Genomic DNA, 21289 nt, shown 5'->3' with positions numbered 1-21289 from the left:
TTAAACAGTCTTGTTCATTAATTTCATTTCCTTTGCTGGAAATTGAAAGATTGTCTTTCTACAGTCACCTGGCAGAATTAATTAAATACTGTGTTGTTCCCTATGCTAAACCTACTGTTTTCCTTAATTTTTACAATTTATAACAATTACAGTTACAACAAAATTTTGGTCAAGTGTGTCTGCAGTTGGAGAGACAGAGATTATTATGTGGGAAATAAGTTGCTGCTGTTTCTAGGAAGCAAGCATTACCGGCTGAAGCTAAAAGCTGATTTTCATTTGTTTGTTTAATTATTTTAGCTCAGCTATATTGTGCTAAGCTGAGCTTCACTAAGCACTGCACAAAACCTGGACTCTGCAAATTCATGCACTTCAACTGAAGTTTTACTCCTAGCAAGCCTAGTCAGAGCTATACCAATTAGTAGGGTGAGCTAAAGGCGTTACTTCTTTATATGTGACCAAATTAAGTTACTGTAAACTGTTTCTATCTCAGTAGACCACCTCCATTTATTACCTTTTATACTACAAAATGTTATGGTACTCACTAATATATAGTATTCTGTATTTATAAGAATTTGTTCATGTTAAGGAAAGGGGAATTTAATATTTTGTACTCATACAAAATTCATTGAAGAAAAAGAGGCATTCAGCAAATCAAATACTGTACAAATAAGTCTTGTAACTCTAATTTAAAACATTCTTGGACTAAATTGAAGGTCAGACAGCTTGTTTCCTCTCATTTGCCATCCTCATAGCAATTGACAGCACTTGTGTAGCAACTGCCTGATGTTCACAGACAATAAACAGGCATTCAATAAACTAATACAAACTACACGTGAGAGATGCAAATATGTAACTAAGCTAGAGACATCAGACTCACAAAAGAACAGTCTGTGAGTACCACACACCTCTACAGCACCCCACACAAATATATGGAAAATTATTCTACTCTGAGGCTATAAAAAAGTCCTTGCCTAAGTCTGCAAGATCAAACAAGAGTAGGTCTCAGCAGAAGTTAAAAAACACAACACATACTGTCACACCTATAACTAAAAGTCACTAGGAAAAAAAATCACCCCAAACAATGTACGCTCAAATCCTCTACTAATAAAAATGAACTGGTGAGATACACAGACTCTACGCCCACAAGGCAGGATATAAATAGGGTGACTGTGAGTTGTATTTCATATGTCAAGATTTCCAACATCTCAAGGGCTTACAAGACCCTTAACGCATGACTATGACATGATGGCGGTTCATGTGGGTGTAAATGACCTGGTATGCAAAACCCTAAGGTATATGCAGGAAGACATTTCTGAGCCCTCCATGCATGTCACAAAAGCAGGAAAGACTCACAGGTATTGAGTAGAATCCTACCTTCATCACAAATGATGCCAAAATACAAAGCAAAGATGATTGATTTGAATAATTGGCTGAATAACTGGTGTCATTTGAAGGGGATCCATTTTGTGTCAGTATGGGATGAACTACTGCTCAGCCCTACTTGCTTCAACAAGGACAGCTTAAACCTCTTATCCCAGGGCTTATGCATAACAGCTAATACCTTTGCTGCCCTATAGTGTTTTTTGGGCAGAGTCCAGCTAATGGATCTTCCAGTCTAAAAAATGTAAGAAAGTGCTGGACAATAGCAAGGTGATATCGCTCAGTGTTAGGAATTTAATTAACAAATCACCTGACCTTGAAGCCCTCCTCCATTTGGAGCACATTCATATGTGTATTACTGAAACTTGGTCTAAAAGGCAGATAGCACCCCCTCTATGCCAGGTTTTCCTTTAGACCTGATGGATACTGTGGTGGAGTATCTTTATTGGTTAAAGACTACATTACTTCAAGACAGATTCCCAGAGGTCCACAAACCAAACTTATTCAGATTCAATTCCCTCTAAATAAAACCAGCTATCAGATAATAGCATGTTACAGGACCCCTTTGATGACCCCTGAAAACCAAGTCCATTTCTTAAATATACTGGATAAACTTCAAATATACAAAAAGTCCATCTTCCTTGGAAACATTAGCTTCCCATCAATAAACTGGGAGACCTATCTTCCTTGGAAACTTTAACTTCCCATCAATAAAGTGGGAGACCTATACCACAAATGTTGGCTATGTCAAAAAAGTCCTTGATTTTATAAATACTAATTCCCTGGATTAAATAGTCAAATAGCCCACTAGAGGACAAAATGCTATTGTCCTGGTCATTACAAGTATAGCATCTGTATACACTATCCCACTGGTGTACCCTTCCCCACCCATGTCGAACCACAAACTGGTAAAATTCTCTTTCAAAATCTCTAAACCAGCAGATAAAAATGTCACAGTATTCAAAAACTTCAAACATACAAACCTCCTACAATTCTATGATGGTCTCAATGTTTAAGTATAGTTGTAACCCTCAATAGGTTGACATGGGTAATAGTTATGCAGATAAATTATATACTTACCTAGAGAACTATATAAATCAGCCAGTCCCTTCCAGAACCAAAATTTATTTATGTATGTATGTGTGCATTTATTTATTTGACCTTTGTTTACCGCGATAGTCTGATTGGGTCATCTAACCCGTTTTCAGTGAAGGCCCGGGGAGAAAAGCTCCACATAAAAACTTTTTTGCACATATAATACACAAGTTCCACATTTTTGAGTTTGTTACACATTACAATATACCATTACGATATATTACATATATAAGAACAGTAATGTTTGCATTATGAGCAGTCACTTAAAAGTTGTTTGTGTAGTAACAGTAGAATATTTACAGTTAACATTTACGCACAAACTGAGATAAGCTTTTTGGGCAGACAGCATATAGTATTTCCTTATGGTATGTTTCAGTGTCATGATCAGATTAGAGTGGGGACAGTCAGAGTATTAGTCCCCTGGTAGATGTATGAATTACTGGAGATAGAGTGGTGCTTGGTTTCATAACGTTTGATGTGATAGTTAGTGGATTAGTTTAAGAGAGAGCAGTTAATGAAGTAAGAGGAGGTTTAAGGATGGAAAAGTAGATTAGATTATGTATATAGCCATAATTTGTTTAAGTGTTCTTTTAGGGAGGCTTTGAAGTCAGGTGGGCTAGGAGTTAGTCTAAGATTGGGCAGGAGGGTATTCCGTAACTTGGCAGAAGAGTACAAGTAAAGTGATTTTCCTTGGTTTCTGGAAGGTTTGTAGGTATAAAGATGGTTTTTATCCTCTGATCTAAGTGTTCTGTTTGGTTTATAGTGTTGGCCTAGGTTAACTAGGGTAGGACGAGCTGTGGGCCTATAGACTAATTTGTTTATTGTGGTTAGATGTACATAAGTAAGGTGGTTTGATAGTTCCAGCCAATTTAATTCTTTTAGTAGTATGCAGTGATGTTTACGGCAGTTGTAGCTTGTTGCAAACTTTACTTCTTTGTTGTAGCATTGTTCCAATTTGGTCTTGATGGAATTTTGTAGATTGGTTAGTATACAAGATCCATAGAATAGTGATTGGAGCAGGAAGGTTTTGGCCAGGGTGGTCTTGGTGGAATTGGTAAGAAATTATCTTTTTCTGTAGAGGAGTCCTAGTTTTATGTGTGTTTTCTTGATATGTTGTTGGATATGAAGGTCAAAGTTGAGTTTGTTATCAATAATAACACCCAGGAGTTTAGTATCTTGTACAGTTTCTAATATGGTTTTGTCAGCTTTGAGAATATTAAATTGGTCTGGGATGAAGGTGGTGTTTTGGGGGTGAAAGACTATAAGTTTAGTTTTTTGAAATTTAAGAAGAGTTGGGTCTTTGTGAACCATGCTTTAGTTGCTATGAATGATTGCTAGGTTATGATTTTAGTTCTTGAAGAGTACGGGAGGTACAGATTAAGGTTGAGTTTTCTGCGTATTGAATTAATGTTCCTGGAAAAGAGGAGGTGTGCAGATTATTGTTGAACATGTTGAAGAGTAGGGGTCCAAAGATGGACACTTGCGGGACTCCTGTAGGATTTTGTAGGAAGAAGGAGAGTTGGTTAGACCATTTCACAGCTTGCCTCTGATCATTTAGCTAACTTTAGAACCACTGAAGTGTGGTTGTGAAGCTACCTAGTTTGGATAGTGTGTCTAGCAGTAAAAAGAGTGATACTATATCAAAGGCTATTCAGAGGTTCAGGAATACTGCAGATACTAGGTATTCTTTATCCCTGGGCTGGTTAACTGTGTTTGTGAAGGATAGTAGTACAGTGGATGTGCTATGGTCAGGCCTAAAGCTGTGCTGTGTTTGAGTGAGGAGGTTGTTTTGGAGTAGATATTTTATTAATTGTAGTTGAATACACCTTTCTATGATTTTGGATAATGGGGATAGAATTGATATTGGATGGAAATTAGATATTTCTGTGGAGTGTCCTGTTTTATGGATTGGCATTATATGTGACATTTTCTGTATTGTTGGGACTGTACCTTCTGAAAATGATCTGATAATTAAGGTGCGTATTGAGTATGCAACTGAATCAGCTGTGAGTTTTAGGTGTTGCGGTGAGAGTTTGTCAGCTGATTTGGAGCCAGGTTTTAGTTTGAACAGTAGTTTTCTAATTATAGAGGTGGTTATGGGCTGATAGGAGAAAGCATTGTTGGGGTTATTTTGTTGGTTGTTGGTGTAGTTATGGGCTTGGTCATTAGTAGGAAGAGTTGAGTTATTTAGGTTTGAGTGTAAGTTTGGGTCTGGATGTCCTGAGTTTGTTTTGGAGGTAAGCTGGTCTGATATGGATTTTGTGAAGTATTTGTTGAAGTCTTCTGCTTTTTCTGATTGGGAGTATTGATGGAGGGGGCATGATCCTTGTTAGCTATAGAGTGTGAGCATTTTTATGGGGAGGGGGTGTATTTGTGTTGTAGATGGAGGTTTGAGAAGTAGGTTTCCTTACATTTATCCACTAGTTTAGTAACTTTGTTGCGCACTGTTTTAAAAGCTTGGAGATTTTGCTGGGTTCTGTTCTTTTTCCATTTTTCCCAAGCTATGCCTCTTTGTTTCATGAGGTCTAGGCAGGTAGAGGTTAACCATGTTTTTTTTGTTTTCTTTGTTTTTGTTCATATAGAGGCAAGACTATCAATTATTCTCTGGAAAATCCCATCGAGCTATGCACTCGAGAGACTTGAACCTCAGCATTGAAATAAATAGGACATGCTGGAGGGACAGATTCATAACCCAGAGGCTCACTTCACTCTGGAATAAAATCCCAGTCCAGGTTAGGCAGAGTCCCTCATTGACTCTCTTCAAGAGGGATCTTGATGAGTGGATGGGAGATGGTAGGTTTACCCCGGGTATCACTTCTGTGTCACTGTTAGACAGAGGCAGAGTATACTAACCTCGAAAAAAGGCATAGCAAAATTAATTTAAAATGGGTGGTGAAAGCCAAATACACTCTGGCTAGGCTTATAAATACCCTAGGGCAGATAGCCTAGTATGAACCTATGAACCTATGAAAGTTGTATTGGAATATTGTACAGCATTGTTGAGGGGTAAGATTTTTAAGGGTGTCCAGTTAATACTAGATATATTGTTGAGGGTTTGTTGGTTAAGTCTTGTAGAGGTGGCTCTGATGCCAAAAACTGGGAGATGGTTGCTTTGTGAGACTGAGAGCGCATCTGAGGAAAAGAAATTGGAGGGTGAGATACAAGAATCCACTGTAAAGTAAAGTGGCTTGTGAATACTTTGTTGAACCTAGTTGGGTCAGTGATTAGGTGTTGGAAACCATACAGGTTAATACTTGTGGTGGGGGAGTTTGCAGTGATTGTTTGCCAAATTATGTTTATGTCACCTAGGATAACTGTTTCAAACTTGATATTTTCAGTAGTCCAGGATAGTATAACTTCCAGGACTTCTATTATTGTTTCCAGGAGGAATTTAGACTATGATGATGCAAATTTTTTAGAGGTGTTAAGTTTTAGGAAGGTTATTAATAATTCAGCATTTTGGAATTTGGGTATATTATGGGGGTATGGAGTTATGTTGAGTATGGAGGGATAGAGGAGGACTATTCCTGCACCTTTCTTTTTTTGGTCTGTCTAGTCTGTATTTTGTGAAGTTGGGAGGTGTAATTTCAGTATCTTTTATGGGGTCTATATCAGGACCACAAAACCACCTTTCAGCGAATGTCCCTTTGCCGAACGCTACCCAGTGAAATCCAACTCCCTCGAACGACCATTTCAGCAAATTTTTTCTTAGGGAGAAAAAACGCTTGGCCATCATCCCTAATTTGCCCTTTTCTCCACTGTAGTGTGATCTTGGAGTTGGTATATATAGTTAGTGGGGATGTGTACAGCATAGCCCCCCACATTGGGGAGGTGTGGTGGGCATAGCCCCCCACTTTGGAAGGTTTTAAATTTTGTCAGGTTTGCAGTTAGCCAAGTGTTTTTCCCCTGGAAAAAATTTGCTGGAAAGGACGTTTGAGGTAGTTAGATTTCAATGGGTAGTGTTCAGCAAAAAGCCGTTCGCTGAAAGGGGTTTTCGCAATTATGATATAGACCCCTTTTATGGTGGGGTTTAGCCAGGTTTCTGTCAGGGCTAGTATATCTGGTTTATTTTGTTCTATCCAAGCACATAAGAAGGTTATTTTATTGTATATGCTTCTTAGGTTGATGGTAAATAGGCTTAGGTTTTTAAAGTTTGTTTGTGTCTTTGGCTTGGGGTTTGGGTGTATGTCGCTACTCTGTAGTAACTTTTGAATTAGATAAGAATATAGTGGGTTGTACTTAGCTTTGAGGTTGGTATTTAGGGCAATGAAGTGAGATCTAGTGGTAGAATTGTTTTTTATTTTAGTGTGGGAGTTGTAGGGGAAAGGGTAATAAAATGTTGGGGGAAATGTTTGAGTAGTGGCTTTGTTTTTGGGGAATGTTGTTGGAGGATGTTGTAGAATAGTTGGCTGTGACTGTTTTATTTGTGAATGTTGTGGCTAAACTTAAGATTAATAGCACTGTGAATAAGATAGAGAATAAGAGTAAATGATTATTTGGGAAATAGTACATGGTGTTGTATGGGAGGGATAATAATATAGTCTAGCTATGTTTGACTGGTTCAAATTTATCCTATAGGGATGGATAGTGTTGTGATTGTGCTGTTAATTTGGTGGGATGTAGTTTGATTGGTTGGGAGTTGATTGTAGGTGGGGTTTCTTCAACGATTAGTTTGTATATATGGGGGTGGGTGAGAATGGGGGTTTGGGTGTCCTAAACAGAGTGGAATGAGCTGAGGATTGGAACTCACTGAAAGGAGTTTACTTTTGTAAGTGTTTTAGACAGTCAGAGAAGTGAGTGAGGGTGTGAGCTTGGGAATAAGAGAAAAGTGACTACAGTGAAACATTATATAGTGAAGAGCAGACAGTATCAGCTGACATGGGGATCTTGGTGCAAAAGGCAGGGCTGGAGGTTTGCTAAGCGCCAGAGGAATACAGGAGGAGGGGAGAAAGAGTTAAAGGTACGTCTTGGCGGTGCGCAAGCAGCCTTTCTTTTAACAGATAAGGTCACTTGTCTATATATTGATAACACATACATTGCAGGTTTGATAGCCAGGAGCTTAAATAAATGGGAAGGGTAAGACTAAACCAGCCTGGTGGTCCATATGCATAAATAAACAATCCAATAAAAGGAAAAAAGCTTATTAGAATATACAACAAAGCTAAACATACAAATCAAGGTCAACATCAAAAGGTTATCTAAGATACTAAAAAATACTATCTGGAAAACAAATGCTTCCCATGAACTTGGGCTGTTATTGAAAGCTAAGGATAATTACAAATCTTCTTTTGCTTATGTCAAGAAGTTACAAAACAGCACATAAAATTGCTCTAAACTTATACATAATGGCGCTTCATACTCTGATCCAGTAAATATAGCAAGTATATCCAAGCTAGAGCTGGATCATGGTCAAATGGGGCCTTAGGCAGGGTAATGGACCGATAGCCATACCACTATCCCATTACTTGGGTATCTCCACAGTTACCACAAAACACCATTTAAAACGGTCACTGCACAACCTATTTTCTTTTTCACTTTTACAATGATCCCAGAGACTTGGATTTAAAACTATTTCAAATTTTACAGCAAAAGCACTGACAGCTATTTGCTAAACGAAACAGTCTCACACTGAAAACAGACAACATGAGCAACAGTAGACTTCTCTTCCTTAATACCTAATATTATGCCTAAATAGTATTACATCATGCCTGCATTCCAGTATATTTGTGTCTTCTGTTCCCTTGAAACTCACATTTATTGAAAATGCATCTGGCAACCCATTATAATATAAGACACATGTTGGGACTCATGATCAAACAGCATATAGTGAAGTACTAATTAGCAGCTATGTAGAGAGTACAGGAATTCAAATGACAAATGTGCAATGTTTTTGCTAACTGCTTGGGACTGTCCACTAGATACAAGTCTCCCTTTTTAGGGGCAGCCCAGGAACATTGCTTAGTGAAGTGACTTGGTGACAGAGTCACACAGGAGAAAATGAAGACTAAGAGAATCAAACACTGCACTACAGAAGCAGCTCTTAGCCTTACTCATCTGCACTAAATGCTAGACAGACTATTGTAGCCCAGCGCTTTGCATTCCATACCCATGTGCCTACAAAAGAAAAAAAAATAAATTAAAAATGTATTCACAGTCAAAATATTAACATTAAACTTGTAAACTTTATGCTGTCCAGCAAGTAAAAAAAAAAAACTATAACCAATAATTGTACCCATAGAACATGGTGCATGTCATGATGTTCCATTTTACTACAGTTGATTGTTTGCTTTACATCATATCTGTTGTTAGTTGTAGGAACCAAATATTTACACAAACACACACAGACACACACACACACACACACACACACACACACACACACACACACACACACACGCGAGCGCGCGCACACGCGCACACACACACACACACACACACGAGCTATAGCTACTTGTATGATTGTACACCTCAGATATCAACTTGAGAATAAGAGAATAAACACATACATAAGTAATACGTAATAATGATGGGCCAGCTTGCTGAGGTCAGGACCATACAGTGAAACCAAATTTGCAACATCCCACACCCTCTCCAATTCTTAGCTCAAGAATTACATACAAATACCCAAGAATCAGGAACAGATCGTAAATGTTTACATTGTGTGTGTGTGTGTGTGTGTGTGTGTGTGTGTGTGTGTGTGTGTGTGTGTGTGTGTGTGCTTATAAATATATATAGAACAGACCACCAATATAGAGAAGAAACTGCATTTTTCTGAAAAATTATGAAACTATTGAATGGAATTACTGACTGCATCATGAAGCAAATGGCAGAGCAATAGACACATTTGTTGTGGTTATCTGAGTTTGGCAGCTTTCTGCCACAATCAGAGCATTGTTTGAATCCTGTGGTAGACAATTTAGGCTTTTCAGAGTTGTAGGAACCAAATATTTTACACAAACACACACACACACACACACACACACACACACACACACACACACACACACACACACACACACACACACACACACACACACACACACCTACCTCTGATCTCCTCTGCATTGAAAAATAGCAGCAACATTCTTCCTTGTAGTAACAACGTGAATAAATCAAAACCTGGGTATCATATATGGCTCAATACTCAATATGACAGCGGAACCCATATTCTTTTTTCTTGATATGGCACACAGCTACAGCATGAACAAACCCACGTTCTTCCCTCAATATGCAGCAACAACCTTGGTAGCAAAACCTGTGGTTATTACCCCAAACCCTTCATATCCATGGTATGACAGCAGCACAACATATATTGAAGCAATGTTGCCCACCTAGCAAAACAAAAAATATTGTATTTCTCTGATTTGAACTGCAACAGGAAGTCTTCTCTCTCTTTTTGGCTCAATTTGAGCCATTGAGAGGGACTTCCCAGAGAATGAGAGAAATGATTTATGATTTCCTAGAGATCAAGACAGGTATGATGCTGAAAGAAAAAAGTAACTACAGCAGCAGTCAAGTAGAGTGGAATGGGTTTCAGGCTTTCTGTCTTCTTTTGTTGTTATGACCTGGCTGGAGGATTCAGTCAGCACCAGGCCCTAGGCAGCTGCATAGGTCAGTTTGTGCTATATCCAGCACTGCCACAGACACATCTATACAAAACCCACATACACCTAAGGATCCCAACCTCCCTAGCATCACAAAAGATCACTTGCTAAAAGTACACTCCAAAACAAAAAAAATCATGCTCTATGAGACCTAATTGGATATCAGGTTAGAATCCCAGAACCTCTTCTTATATAATGTCATTTAACCAAATCAAAAAGCTGCCTTGACACCCTTTAGAACATGCACTTATGCCTAAACTTTCTTGTGTGGTTAACTTAATTTAAAATAATTTACTGCAACATCTGCTTGCTAGTAATGCTTACAAAAACAGAAGGAAATGTGCCACAGCACACAGGTTTCAGTGTACCACTTTGATGCCCACTTGGCATCCTATTCTAGGCACATGTTACAGTGTTAGTTGCACACGGTGTTTTCTACGGGGTGTAGTGTGTAGATCACATACGGGGTTTTTGTCTCACACCTGTGGTTAGGGTGCAGGGGGTTCTTTTCTTTTCACAGGGAATTGTCTGCAGGTATTTGTCACTGCAGCTAAACTTCCATACTGCCGTCTGTCCACCTCCAGTTGTCTCACAGTGGGTTGTCGCACTGCCTAGGTGCCTGAACCCAATTGTACCCTTATATATAAAAAAAAATCATAACATTGTTCTGTCAGTACAGGGTATCCTTTGACAAGGCTGTCCAACACAGTGTCTTGTACTTTGTGTTCATTGCCCATATCGTACTGGGGGGGGGGGGGTGCTTAAGTATTACTGAATCTATCCTATAGATTAGATTTAATTGTTAGAATCTTCATAATTTTATTGTATTGCAGGTATGTGACTACTCTCAATATCCAGAGATCTTCATAAAGAACTCCTGAGGTTCATCCAAGTGTATTCATCTTCTACCCCCTTTGCTGTAGTTGCATCTCAAGAGGGTGTTACACCCTTGTGAAGAGTTAGAAAATAGTGGCTGTATTTTAACATGGCATGTTTTATGTCTTCTTTTATTAAGGTTTACTTCACTTTTTGGAAGAAACTGGTGGAGGAAATCAGTCCTAGAAGTACAGGACTATTCTCACTGGCAGCTCTTCCTTTCTGCCCCCTCAGTTTTACTTTCAGACTTTTTATTGTATGTAAGCCATTTGGACATGAGTGCCTTTCTTTAGAGGTGACCGAGGAACACAGACTGATTAAGTAGGTTGCTTACAGCAAAATATTACACAAATGGAGGTGTAGGAAATAAAGTGTAATACCAAAGAATGGAGGTTGTTGGCAAGCCAGTTGGATAGCCCCCTTTCAGAAGTTTGTAAATGTCTGATTCTGCAAGTTCAATGACATTATTAGTAAAATTAATATGTGTATTTATGATTTGCAGTTGATGAATGATATTGACAGAGACACGTTTAATATCTTCACTGTATCACGTCCCATTATTCCGGTGTTATATGACCTGCCTGAAATACACAAGTCTTCCATTAAGTCACCGATGAGACCTATTGTCTCTGGAAGAGGGTGGGAAACAGAGCCCCTATCAATATATCTACAAAATGTATTGAAAAGGTTTTTGAAATTTGTACCTAGCTACATTAAGGATACTGGAGACTTTTTGACACAACTCTATGCCTGTTATAATAGTACCATTTCTAGATGCTTTTCATTAGTAACTCTAGATATAAAATCACTTTTCACCGTCATCCTAATAATTATGGGATTGAACGTGTGAGAGATTTTTTATGAATATGGTCAGTACTCAGCTAGACAAGTTGAAAGCTTTTGTAAACTCCTAGAGCTGGTATTGGAAAATAATATTTTTATTTTTAATAATCAAATATACCACCAGGTATCAGGGGTAGCAACGGGTACTGCGATAGCAAATATTTATGCCAACTCAATATTAAGCAAATGGGAAGAGGTTAATGTATTTGATGAGAGAAATATGTACATTTCTAATATCCTTTTTTATAAACGTTTTGTGGATGATATTTTTTTGGTTTGGCAGGGCACCAAGGATGAGTTAAATGACTTCTTTGCTTACCTAAACCATACAGTTGATTTTTTTAAATTTGAAATGAAGTATTCAGAAACTGAGATCCATTTTTTGGATGCTAAATTACAGCTAACAGATCATGGCTTTGATACATGCATTTATAGGAAGAAAGTGAAAGTGAGTAAGTAGCTGCACAAGAAACAAGAATAGTATGCATGCCAAGCATACGTTTAAGGGCATTACTAAAAGTCAGTACTTCCGAGCAAGCAGGTTAAATACTAGTCTGATGTCTGTGATGAGCAGATGCAGAAAATGACGAATGATTTCTTAGTGAGAGGCTACAATCCTAGGGAACTTGAATTAACAAGAAGTGAGGTGATGTCAATGAGGGATTCATAAGCTAAACCATACTTTTCTAATCATGATAGTGCTATTTCTGATGTACATCAAGCTGGCTCAACCCAGTCTTTGAGATATCTGATGACTTATAGTAGAGCCAGCCAGCCTATTGAACAGATTATTAGAAACAATTGGGATATTTTGAAGGCCATACCTGGCCATGAAAAATGGCTCCCTGCAAAACCCCTCTTTATGTATAAAAACTGTGAGCGTTTAAAAAAGCATTTATGCTATAAAGATTTTACCTTTAATAAGAGGTGTATTACTAGTTTTAATAAAAAAAAATGAACTACTCATTGTTGTAATTGCTCTTGTTGCTCAGAAATTACTCAATTTACTGAATTTATACATCCTGTCAGTAGAAAGTAATAGGAGTTTAGTTGCACAGCTACTTGTAATACTTCTTATGTTATTTACTTAGCTACCTGTCAACAGTGTTTGGGATTTTATGTGGGTAAATCTACAAGAAGGCTACGTGACAGGATTATAGAGCATAAGTCCAATATATGTAGAGGTGTAGATACTAATTCTTTGGCCAAACACTTAACAAGAGAATGATGACTCTCATTAATTCCTTTTTAGAGTTATAGATATCATGCATCCAAACTCTAGACGTGGTGATCTAGTTAATAAGTTAGACTTAAAAGAATATGAATGTATTATTCGTTTTCAGGCTGATATCTATCCTGGTTTAAATAAGCAAATAACACTAAAACCAGTATGAAGCTTAAACAGCAACGGGTCAAATAATACTGAAAAATGTTTTATTTTCTATTAACTTTTTTTGCAATATTTATTTTATGTATTAAGATGTGATGTTTTACTGACAAATTTTGATATGCTTTTAAATTGATTGGTGTTTTTTGATAGGGTGGACTGTGTCATTGTTTAAAAAGACGACTGTTTTTTTACATTTTTTGTAAACACTGAGGAAGGACTGACTGTCCGAAAGCATTGTGGTCTTTTATTAATGTTGCTCTTTGTTGTAGAGTGTGCTTTTTCTTTACCTTTGGATTGTTCTTCTTAACTCCACTTCACCATTTTGTTCACTCTTTTTGCATAATTTCTGGTTTCTTCCAACCCATCATCTCCTGCCAGCTCCATCAGGTGCCCAAAGTAAATTGCTAAATGAACTCAAGCCATCTGAATCATAGTCAGGATGTTATGCTTGTGGAACTGGAGGCCTCTGTTTTTTTTTTAACTTTGAAAATTGCAGTCTGCACTGTCTCAGCTTAATATGGTGTGTGTGCTTGTGTGTGTTTGTGGCTGCATGAGGGTATTTGTTGGTGCATGTCTGTGCATGTGTATGGAGGTGTAGGTAGGTGTCCATGGCAAACAAATGCCCTGCTAATACCAAACTGTAACAAATAGGCAATTTTTTGAACATTTTTTGCAGAGGAATCTATGCCCTTAACTCCCTCCATGGAAGCCATTATGATTAGATACTTAATTCATCAAACACTGAGGTAATGGCAGCATAGCAAAAGGGTTAAACTGCAGAATAAAAAGAAAAAAGTTCAACCAGTTATGATATTCAACCAGAGGTGAAGTAGGAGTGTCCATATATGGTAGCAGTTCATTTGGCTGAATGCTCATTTGCTCGATCAAGTGAACCGTGTGTCTCTTTTACAGAGTGTTTTACCAAATGTTCTTGTTTCCAAATTATTGTTTTGTCAAAAAGGTCTGCATTTGAGATAGGGTTGTGCGTGCAAGTGTTTGCATATTGCAGTTAGAGTAAGGTCTATGAAAGGGATAGGTTTATTTTGTGTGTTTATGTGTGTGTGTGTGACTGCCTGCTCACATGCACACGAGCAAGTGTTTGTGGGTTAAGGTTATAGTAATGGCTAGGTGAGGGGATACATTTAGTCATGTGTGTGTGTGTGTGTGTGTGTGTGTGTGTGTGTGTGTGTGTGTGTGTGTGTGTGTGTGTGTGTGTGTGTGTGTGTGTGTGTGCGTGTGTGTATGTGCGTGTGTGTGTGTGTGTGTGTGTGTGTGTGTGTGTGTGTGTGTGTGTGTGTGTGTGTGTGTGTGTCTGTAAGTGTTTTGGGTTAAAGTTAGAATAAGGGCTATGTAAGTTAATAGATTTATTCATATTGCTTTGCGTTTTGTGTCTGCCTTGTGTAGCAGTATTGTTATGGCAAATTTTCTCAGAAGGTAGGGTACAAGGATAGGATTAGGGTTAACACAAATGAGTAAGGTGGTGCAGGGAGGCAAAGCCCCCCTGCCCATCCTTACTTGTGTGTGATAAGCCTGACCCCGAAAACACATTCCCTAACAGGACCACTTTACAGACAAATTTGGTCTGAAGGTGTTGCTAGGCTGCTGGGTTTTGGTGATGGTAAACTGATCACAAAATTATGCTATTTATCTTTTTTTGTGATTAGTTTTATGCAAAAACTCAAAGAAAGATTTAGCCAAGCTATATATGCAAATAACTCTTTAAGAACATCAGGTGTTTCAGCTGTATGGCAATTCTGAGTGCCAATGTCTGTTTTTTATTTTTAAGTCTGTTATGGATAAATTCAGGCCAATCAGGCCAATAAAGCCAAACCCCACTAGCTGTAGACATACATGTTTCAGCCTTTTTGTGGCTTTATCAGCTCACCATAAATGAACTGTTTGGCTAACCTTTAGCAACACAGGGTTGTCTTACCCAGCTAATGTCCATAACCATTAGGGTATCTGCATAATATCCCAATTAACAAACTAAAACAATGAGTAAAAAGGTCACAGACAAACCAATAAGTAAAAAAATCAAAGAACTGCCATATAGCTGAAACACCTGATATCAGAGTTATCTGCATATATCCCATGTGCCTCTATTACAAGAGGTTTAATGATTCACACAGTGGAAATTCTAGCTTGGCTAGATTTTTCTTTGAGTTTTTACTGATTGGTTTGTCTGTGTGACCTTTTTACTCATTGTTTTAATTTGTTAGTTGGGATATTTTTCAGACAGCCTAATGGTTATGTACGTCAGCTGGGTACAACATTCTTGTGTTTCTAAAGATTAGCCAAATAGTCTACTATGCTGTGCTGATGAAATCCTAAAAAGGCTGACACGTGCATGTTCATGGTTAGTGGGGTTTGGCTTTATTGGTCTGAATTTTCCACAACAGACTTAAAAGGAAAAATGCATGGGCATTCAGGACTGCCATATAGCTGAAACACCTGATGTCCTTAAAGGGTTATGTACATGCATCCCATGTGCCTCTAATACAAGAGGTTTAAGGAATTGCACAGTGGAAACTCTAGTTTGGCTAGATTGAGTTTTTACTGATTGGATTGTCTCTGTGACCTTTTTACTCATTCATTAGTTTTATGTGGAAATTGTTTGGATTTTGTGTTTGGTGAAGTGAATTTCAGGGAATTTCCTTTTCAGTTAATGCAGGTTTTGGTAAGGTTTCAGTTTTGTTGACACAAAGGATTTTGTGCATCATGATTTTTGATTGCACTCATAATATTATGTGTTATATAGTTAATTTATTGATACAGATAACTTGATCTGCATGACCCTTTCTCTTTGTCTTTCAGAAACTGCATTGGCCAACAATTTGCTGTGAATGAGATGAAAGTAGCCACAGCACTGACACTGGTCCGGTTTGAATTGGCACCAGATCTAGCCAAGCCTCCTATTAAAATCCCACAGCTGGTTCTCCGATCAAAAAATGGAATACACCTTAAGCTTAAAAAGGTTATTCATACAGTGAAAGCATGAAATGGGCAAAAATGTATGCTTAATCATTTTTGAAACTTAAAAGACTTTATTAGAATTTGTAAAAAAAAAAAAAAGAGCTGTATCATCTGTTTTGAGTTCATGGGTTAAATAGTTTTTAATTAAGAAATGTTAATGGAAGTTTTGAGACATTGCTGTTCTTTAAAGGAGCTTAGTAAATCCAGTAAGGCTTGTTGAAAAATTAATCTGACAAGACTTTTCTGCTGGGCAGATGAAACACTGTAATAAGTATGTTATTTAACTATAATAAATAATTCTGAAAAGCCAAAATATGGGTAGTGTCTTCATTTTTTTCATTAAGCAAAAATGTCACCTCCTTTCAAACACATAATGTTTCCTAGAATAAGGTCTGTTTTATAGCCAGAGCATACTCTCCCTGACTTTGAAGTCATGCAGCTGTATTCAGATAAAACCTGTGATATTTTTGGAGGAATATTTCAGCTTTTACACAGATAGCACAACCCTACCCCATGTTTACTTGTTGGTTGCATACATCACTGATACTTGACTGTGGTCAAGTGAAGGAAATTCTGCCCAGAGTAAAAGCATTCCCACTTCAACCTCCATCTCCTACATGTACATACACATACACGTACACATGCACATGCATACACAATTCTCCATCCCTACATGTACATACACATACACGTACACATGCACATGCATACACAATTCTCCATCCCTACATGTACATACACATACACGTACACATGCACATGCATACACAATTCTCCATCCCTACATGTACATACACATACACGTACACATGCACATGCATACACAATCTCTCAGGCAAGCCAGGTTGACAGTGATACAGTTATTTAAATATTCTGAAGCATCAGTTGATTTGAGTTGCTTTCATGTATAGACTGCCACCCCAGGCTCTGACTGGGAAAATTGTAACGTTTGGCTCTGTGGAAGTTTTCCCTGTCAGTGAGAAATCTTTGTCCTGTTCACACATGTATAAATGTGTCTGTCTGTATGAGATTAATACTGTATAAATGATGTGTATGTTAGTGAAAGGCAAAAGAATGTTGCCACATAACAACAGAAATATTACAACTTAAGTACAATAGCAAGGTGTACAGAAAAAGTGCAATGTAAGATACCTTCTTCACACAGCAAAGACCATTTAAAACAGATAATCTATTTACCTGTCCTCGTGTCACATACGACTCCTGTAGAAATTATGCAAACAACCTGTGTCATGCACTGAGTTTATTAGGCAAGAAGGGAACAGAAGTGGATTGCCAAGACTTTCTTCTGTATCACACACATCTAGGGGGAATTTAGAGTTGCCAATCAGTTTGCTGCATGTCTTTGGGAGGTAGAAGGCAACTGAAGTACCTAGAGAAAACCCACGTGAACACAGAGACAACCTGTAGACTCTGCACAAAAAGCACCCCGGCTGACAATCTTGACTGCTGTGAGGCAATAATACTACCCATTATATTACTGTGCCACCCAGAAATAACCCATACCAGCACATAAAGAGACATTAATAATATTCAGGGTGCAATTTCACATAGCAAGCTGTAGTATTGAAAACATACTCATTATTCAGAGGCTGGAGTACAGTATACATGATACTTAAAAAAGTATAACACTGAAAGAGAGAGATGAGCTAAAGCAAGTATGAATAATATCACAGTTTACATCGTCACGCTATATTCCACCACTTTCAAACTGGCAATAGTACTAGACCACACTATACTATCCAGCACTATCTGTTATTGCTTAGAAGCTGGCTGATATGCCTTTGCAGGCTGTGTGTTTAATTGCTATACATCACTGTGATGTTTTGCATTTATTGTCTTGCCACTGTAATAACATTATCTATCAATGATGTGCTATGGCTGCTGTGTCTGTGCCAGCATGCTCTTGATATGATGCTGTATATTTGCCCAACATGACTTGTTACTATGCTACTCTGCCTTGCCACAAATATGGCCCCCTTTTTTCCCATGTTGCCTTCCCCCATTAAAGCTTGCACACTGACTGCCTTTTATTATAGTTTCCGTCAAGGCACATCACCTGGGATGAATCCTCATTATAGGGTATCATGCACCATGTAGCTCAAACTATAATTCCTAATGTACCAGGTGTCACGTAGCATAATATCAGGGAGCTGAGCCTGTGCTACTTACCTGATGCAATATCTGTTGAGCAGTTAAAACGTAACAACCTGTGTCTGGAGAAAATGTCCTTAGTATACTATAAATGCGCCAGACATAGACAACTACAAAGTTGCTCCTCACAGATTCAGAGACCCAGAATTACAGCTAACTGTAATTACATCACTGTTGTTTAAATCGTGAATAATTTTCTGAAACACAGTCCACATCTTCTACCCTTCATTAATATTTGTCACAGGAGCATTACACATCCAGCACTGAATAATAAGAATCCTGCATAATTTTGGTCATGTTAAATAAGTACTTAAGAAGGCTATGTTCTGGCAATCAAAGCTTAAATTAAAACAACTAATCACTTCAACCTTGTAACCAATTTAGCAAGGTGATCATTTTTTGTAAAGAAATTGGGAACAACGGATTAATTCACAAAGACTTTGATCGATGCTATCACCAACAGCATAATTCAAAACTTAAAATACATCAGTGACATTGAGTGCAGTTCATCAAAGCCACTTATTGTACATTGAAATACCCCAATTGCATTATCTACAAAGCACAGCTGAACTGCATCACAGATACTAAAAGACATCTCTGCCTTAAGAACTGAAGACATTGTTGTTGATTTGCTCTCTGTTCCTCATCCTTACTTTCATAGCATTCACAATGGCCACACCACAATATCTGAACTAATGTATGACAGTACTCTGTGATTACAGTGCTTTTCTTTGTTCATCACCCCACCTCCAGTGATCAACACTGACAGCATATAGCACAAGACAGTGTACTCCTGCAGTAGCATTTGAGAGACATCACTGGTCCATCATGGGTCACAATGGTAGCATGCTGCAAATTAGATTATGTCTCAGCACAAGAAAACACATATCTGTGTTAAGACACAACACCACTGTCATTTTGCTGTGTGTGTGTGTGTGTGTGTGTGTGTGTGTGTGTGTGTGTGTGTGTGTGTGTGTGTGTGTGTGTGTGTGTACATATCCATCCATATATATTTATAAACTTTAAGAAAACCCAGCCAAGCTAGAGTTTGTGTGATACCTTAAATCTCCTGTGGTGGAGGCTCATGGGATATATGCAAATGACCCAGTTAAGGATATCAAGTGTTTCAGCTACAAGGTTTCTAAATGTCCTTGGCTTTTTTACATTTTAAGTATTTATGGTTACATTCAGGCCAATGAAGCCAAACCCCACTAGCTGTGGACATGCATGTTTCAGCCTTTTTATTGCCCTCATCAGCACAGCATAAGTGGATAGTTTGGCTATACTTCAGAAACACAGTATCTTTAAACCCATCTGATGCCTATAATTATTAAGGTGCATGCAAAATATCTCAACTTTGATAATCACATTGCCAAAGTGGTTAGAAAATCCTTCTACGTGGCCAACCTAATCACAAAAGGGTTTGCATCCAGATCAAAAGAGGTCATTGTACCCCTCTACTCATCACTCATCAGACCCATCATAGAGTACAACGCCACATTTAGGATGTACCTTATAAGACACCTGCAACAGCTGGAAAGACCACAGATGTACCCCACCAAGAGGATCACTGGCCTCAAACAGATTCCCTATGCAGCTCGACTGGAGAAATTGCAGCTGTACTCGGGTGCATACCACCTACTCAGAGGTGATCTCTGCCTGACATACAAGGCCATGTCCAACCCAGAATTGATGGACATGCTCCACCTAAAGAAAACCTTATCCCCTCGAGCCACATGCTCTAGGGATCTAAACCTCACCACAACAATAAATAGGACGTGCTGGAGGGATAGATTCCTGTCCCAGAGACTTCCCATGCTTTGGAACAAGATCCCAATCTACATTAGGCAGAGCTCCTCGCTAACACTCTTCAAAATAAATCTTGACGAGTGGATGGGAAACAGAAAGTTTACCTCGGGGATCACTTCAGTGGCTCTGCTGGACAGAGGCACAGGGAACTAATCTAAGGGGGCGGCGAAAGCCAACACATTCTGGCTAGGCTTATAAATGCCTTTGGACAGATAGCCTAGTACCTACCAATGAACCTATGAACCTAACTAACATCTAAACCAAAGGGTAAAAAGGACACACAGACAAACCATTCAGTAAAAACTCCAAGAAAAACATTTCCTGCACTTAAGTGTTTAGGTTTGAATACACTCTCCACCTTAGTGGCTACTAGGCAAAGAACTGTGTTAGGCAGAACTGCAATGACACCCAATTTCTAAGACAGCTAGAGTGGCAGGGTGAGCATGTTCACTAGAAGGAATGATGCAGATTGGATGATATTGTTTTATATGGCATAGGGGACCATAAGAAGGTATGTGGGAATATATTAGTAAGGAAAAAATGTTCATATACTTGTAGTAGACTGTAGGGATTTGGTACGCCTGACTTTATATGATATGTGATAGCAGCTAATATAGACAGAAGGATGAGGAAAACAGAAGTGGATGGTAATGTCAAGAGCTCTGGTAATGTAAAAATCGATTGTTTTGGAAAAAGCAAAACACAAAGTTGCACACTGGTTAGAAAAAGGTTGGTGAGACATGGACTGAATGGAAAAAGTCAGTCGATTACATGGCTCTGAAAAGAAGAGGTACTTAAGGGGTGGGAAATTGATGAGATGGATAGGCTATGGACTGTAAGTGATTAAAAAGGAGTAAGGAAGTCACTGACTTTTGAAGAGGCTCAGGTCTGGGTTGAGTTGCCTGACATAGACTAGTTGTTGTGCCATAGATCATAGGATCATAGGACGTTACTAGGCTAATGGTCCTAGGGCCCTTACAAGCCTAGCCAAGTTCTACTCTTATTTCCATGATCAGCACCAATTGACCCTGTTCAAGAGTGACACAGGTGGAACACCCAGGGTGAATTTATGGTTACCCATCCAATCGTCCAGTTTGCATTTGAAGAGGACCAATGAGGTGAAGTGGGAGTCCATTCCAAAGGTGTG

At 38.4% G+C, this 21289-nt stretch overlaps 1 protein-coding gene across 1 annotated transcript in view; it reads left to right on the top strand.

The window, feature by feature from the left end:
* LOC122814241 (cytochrome P450 4B1-like) overlaps nucleotides 1–16186 on the top strand; it is a 450417-nt gene extending 434231 nt beyond the window's left edge. Inside the window, exon 9 of the mRNA XM_044086839.1 lies at nucleotides 16003–16186. Within this exon, the coding sequence (XP_043942774.1) occupies nucleotides 16003–16186 (184 nt within the window). The remainder of the gene's footprint in view (nucleotides 1–16002) is intronic.
* The last annotated feature ends 5103 nt before the right edge of the window (nucleotides 16187–21289 follow it).

Source organism: Protopterus annectens, chromosome 10.part0 (genome assembly GCF_019279795.1).
Source record: "Protopterus annectens isolate FY-2018-M chromosome 10.part0, PAN1.0, whole genome shotgun sequence".
In the NCBI taxonomy this organism is placed as follows: domain Eukaryota; kingdom Metazoa; phylum Chordata; order Ceratodontiformes; family Protopteridae; genus Protopterus; species Protopterus annectens.
Note: the sequence above shows the minus strand (reverse complement) of the source record. Positions and strands in the feature narration are given on the sequence as shown.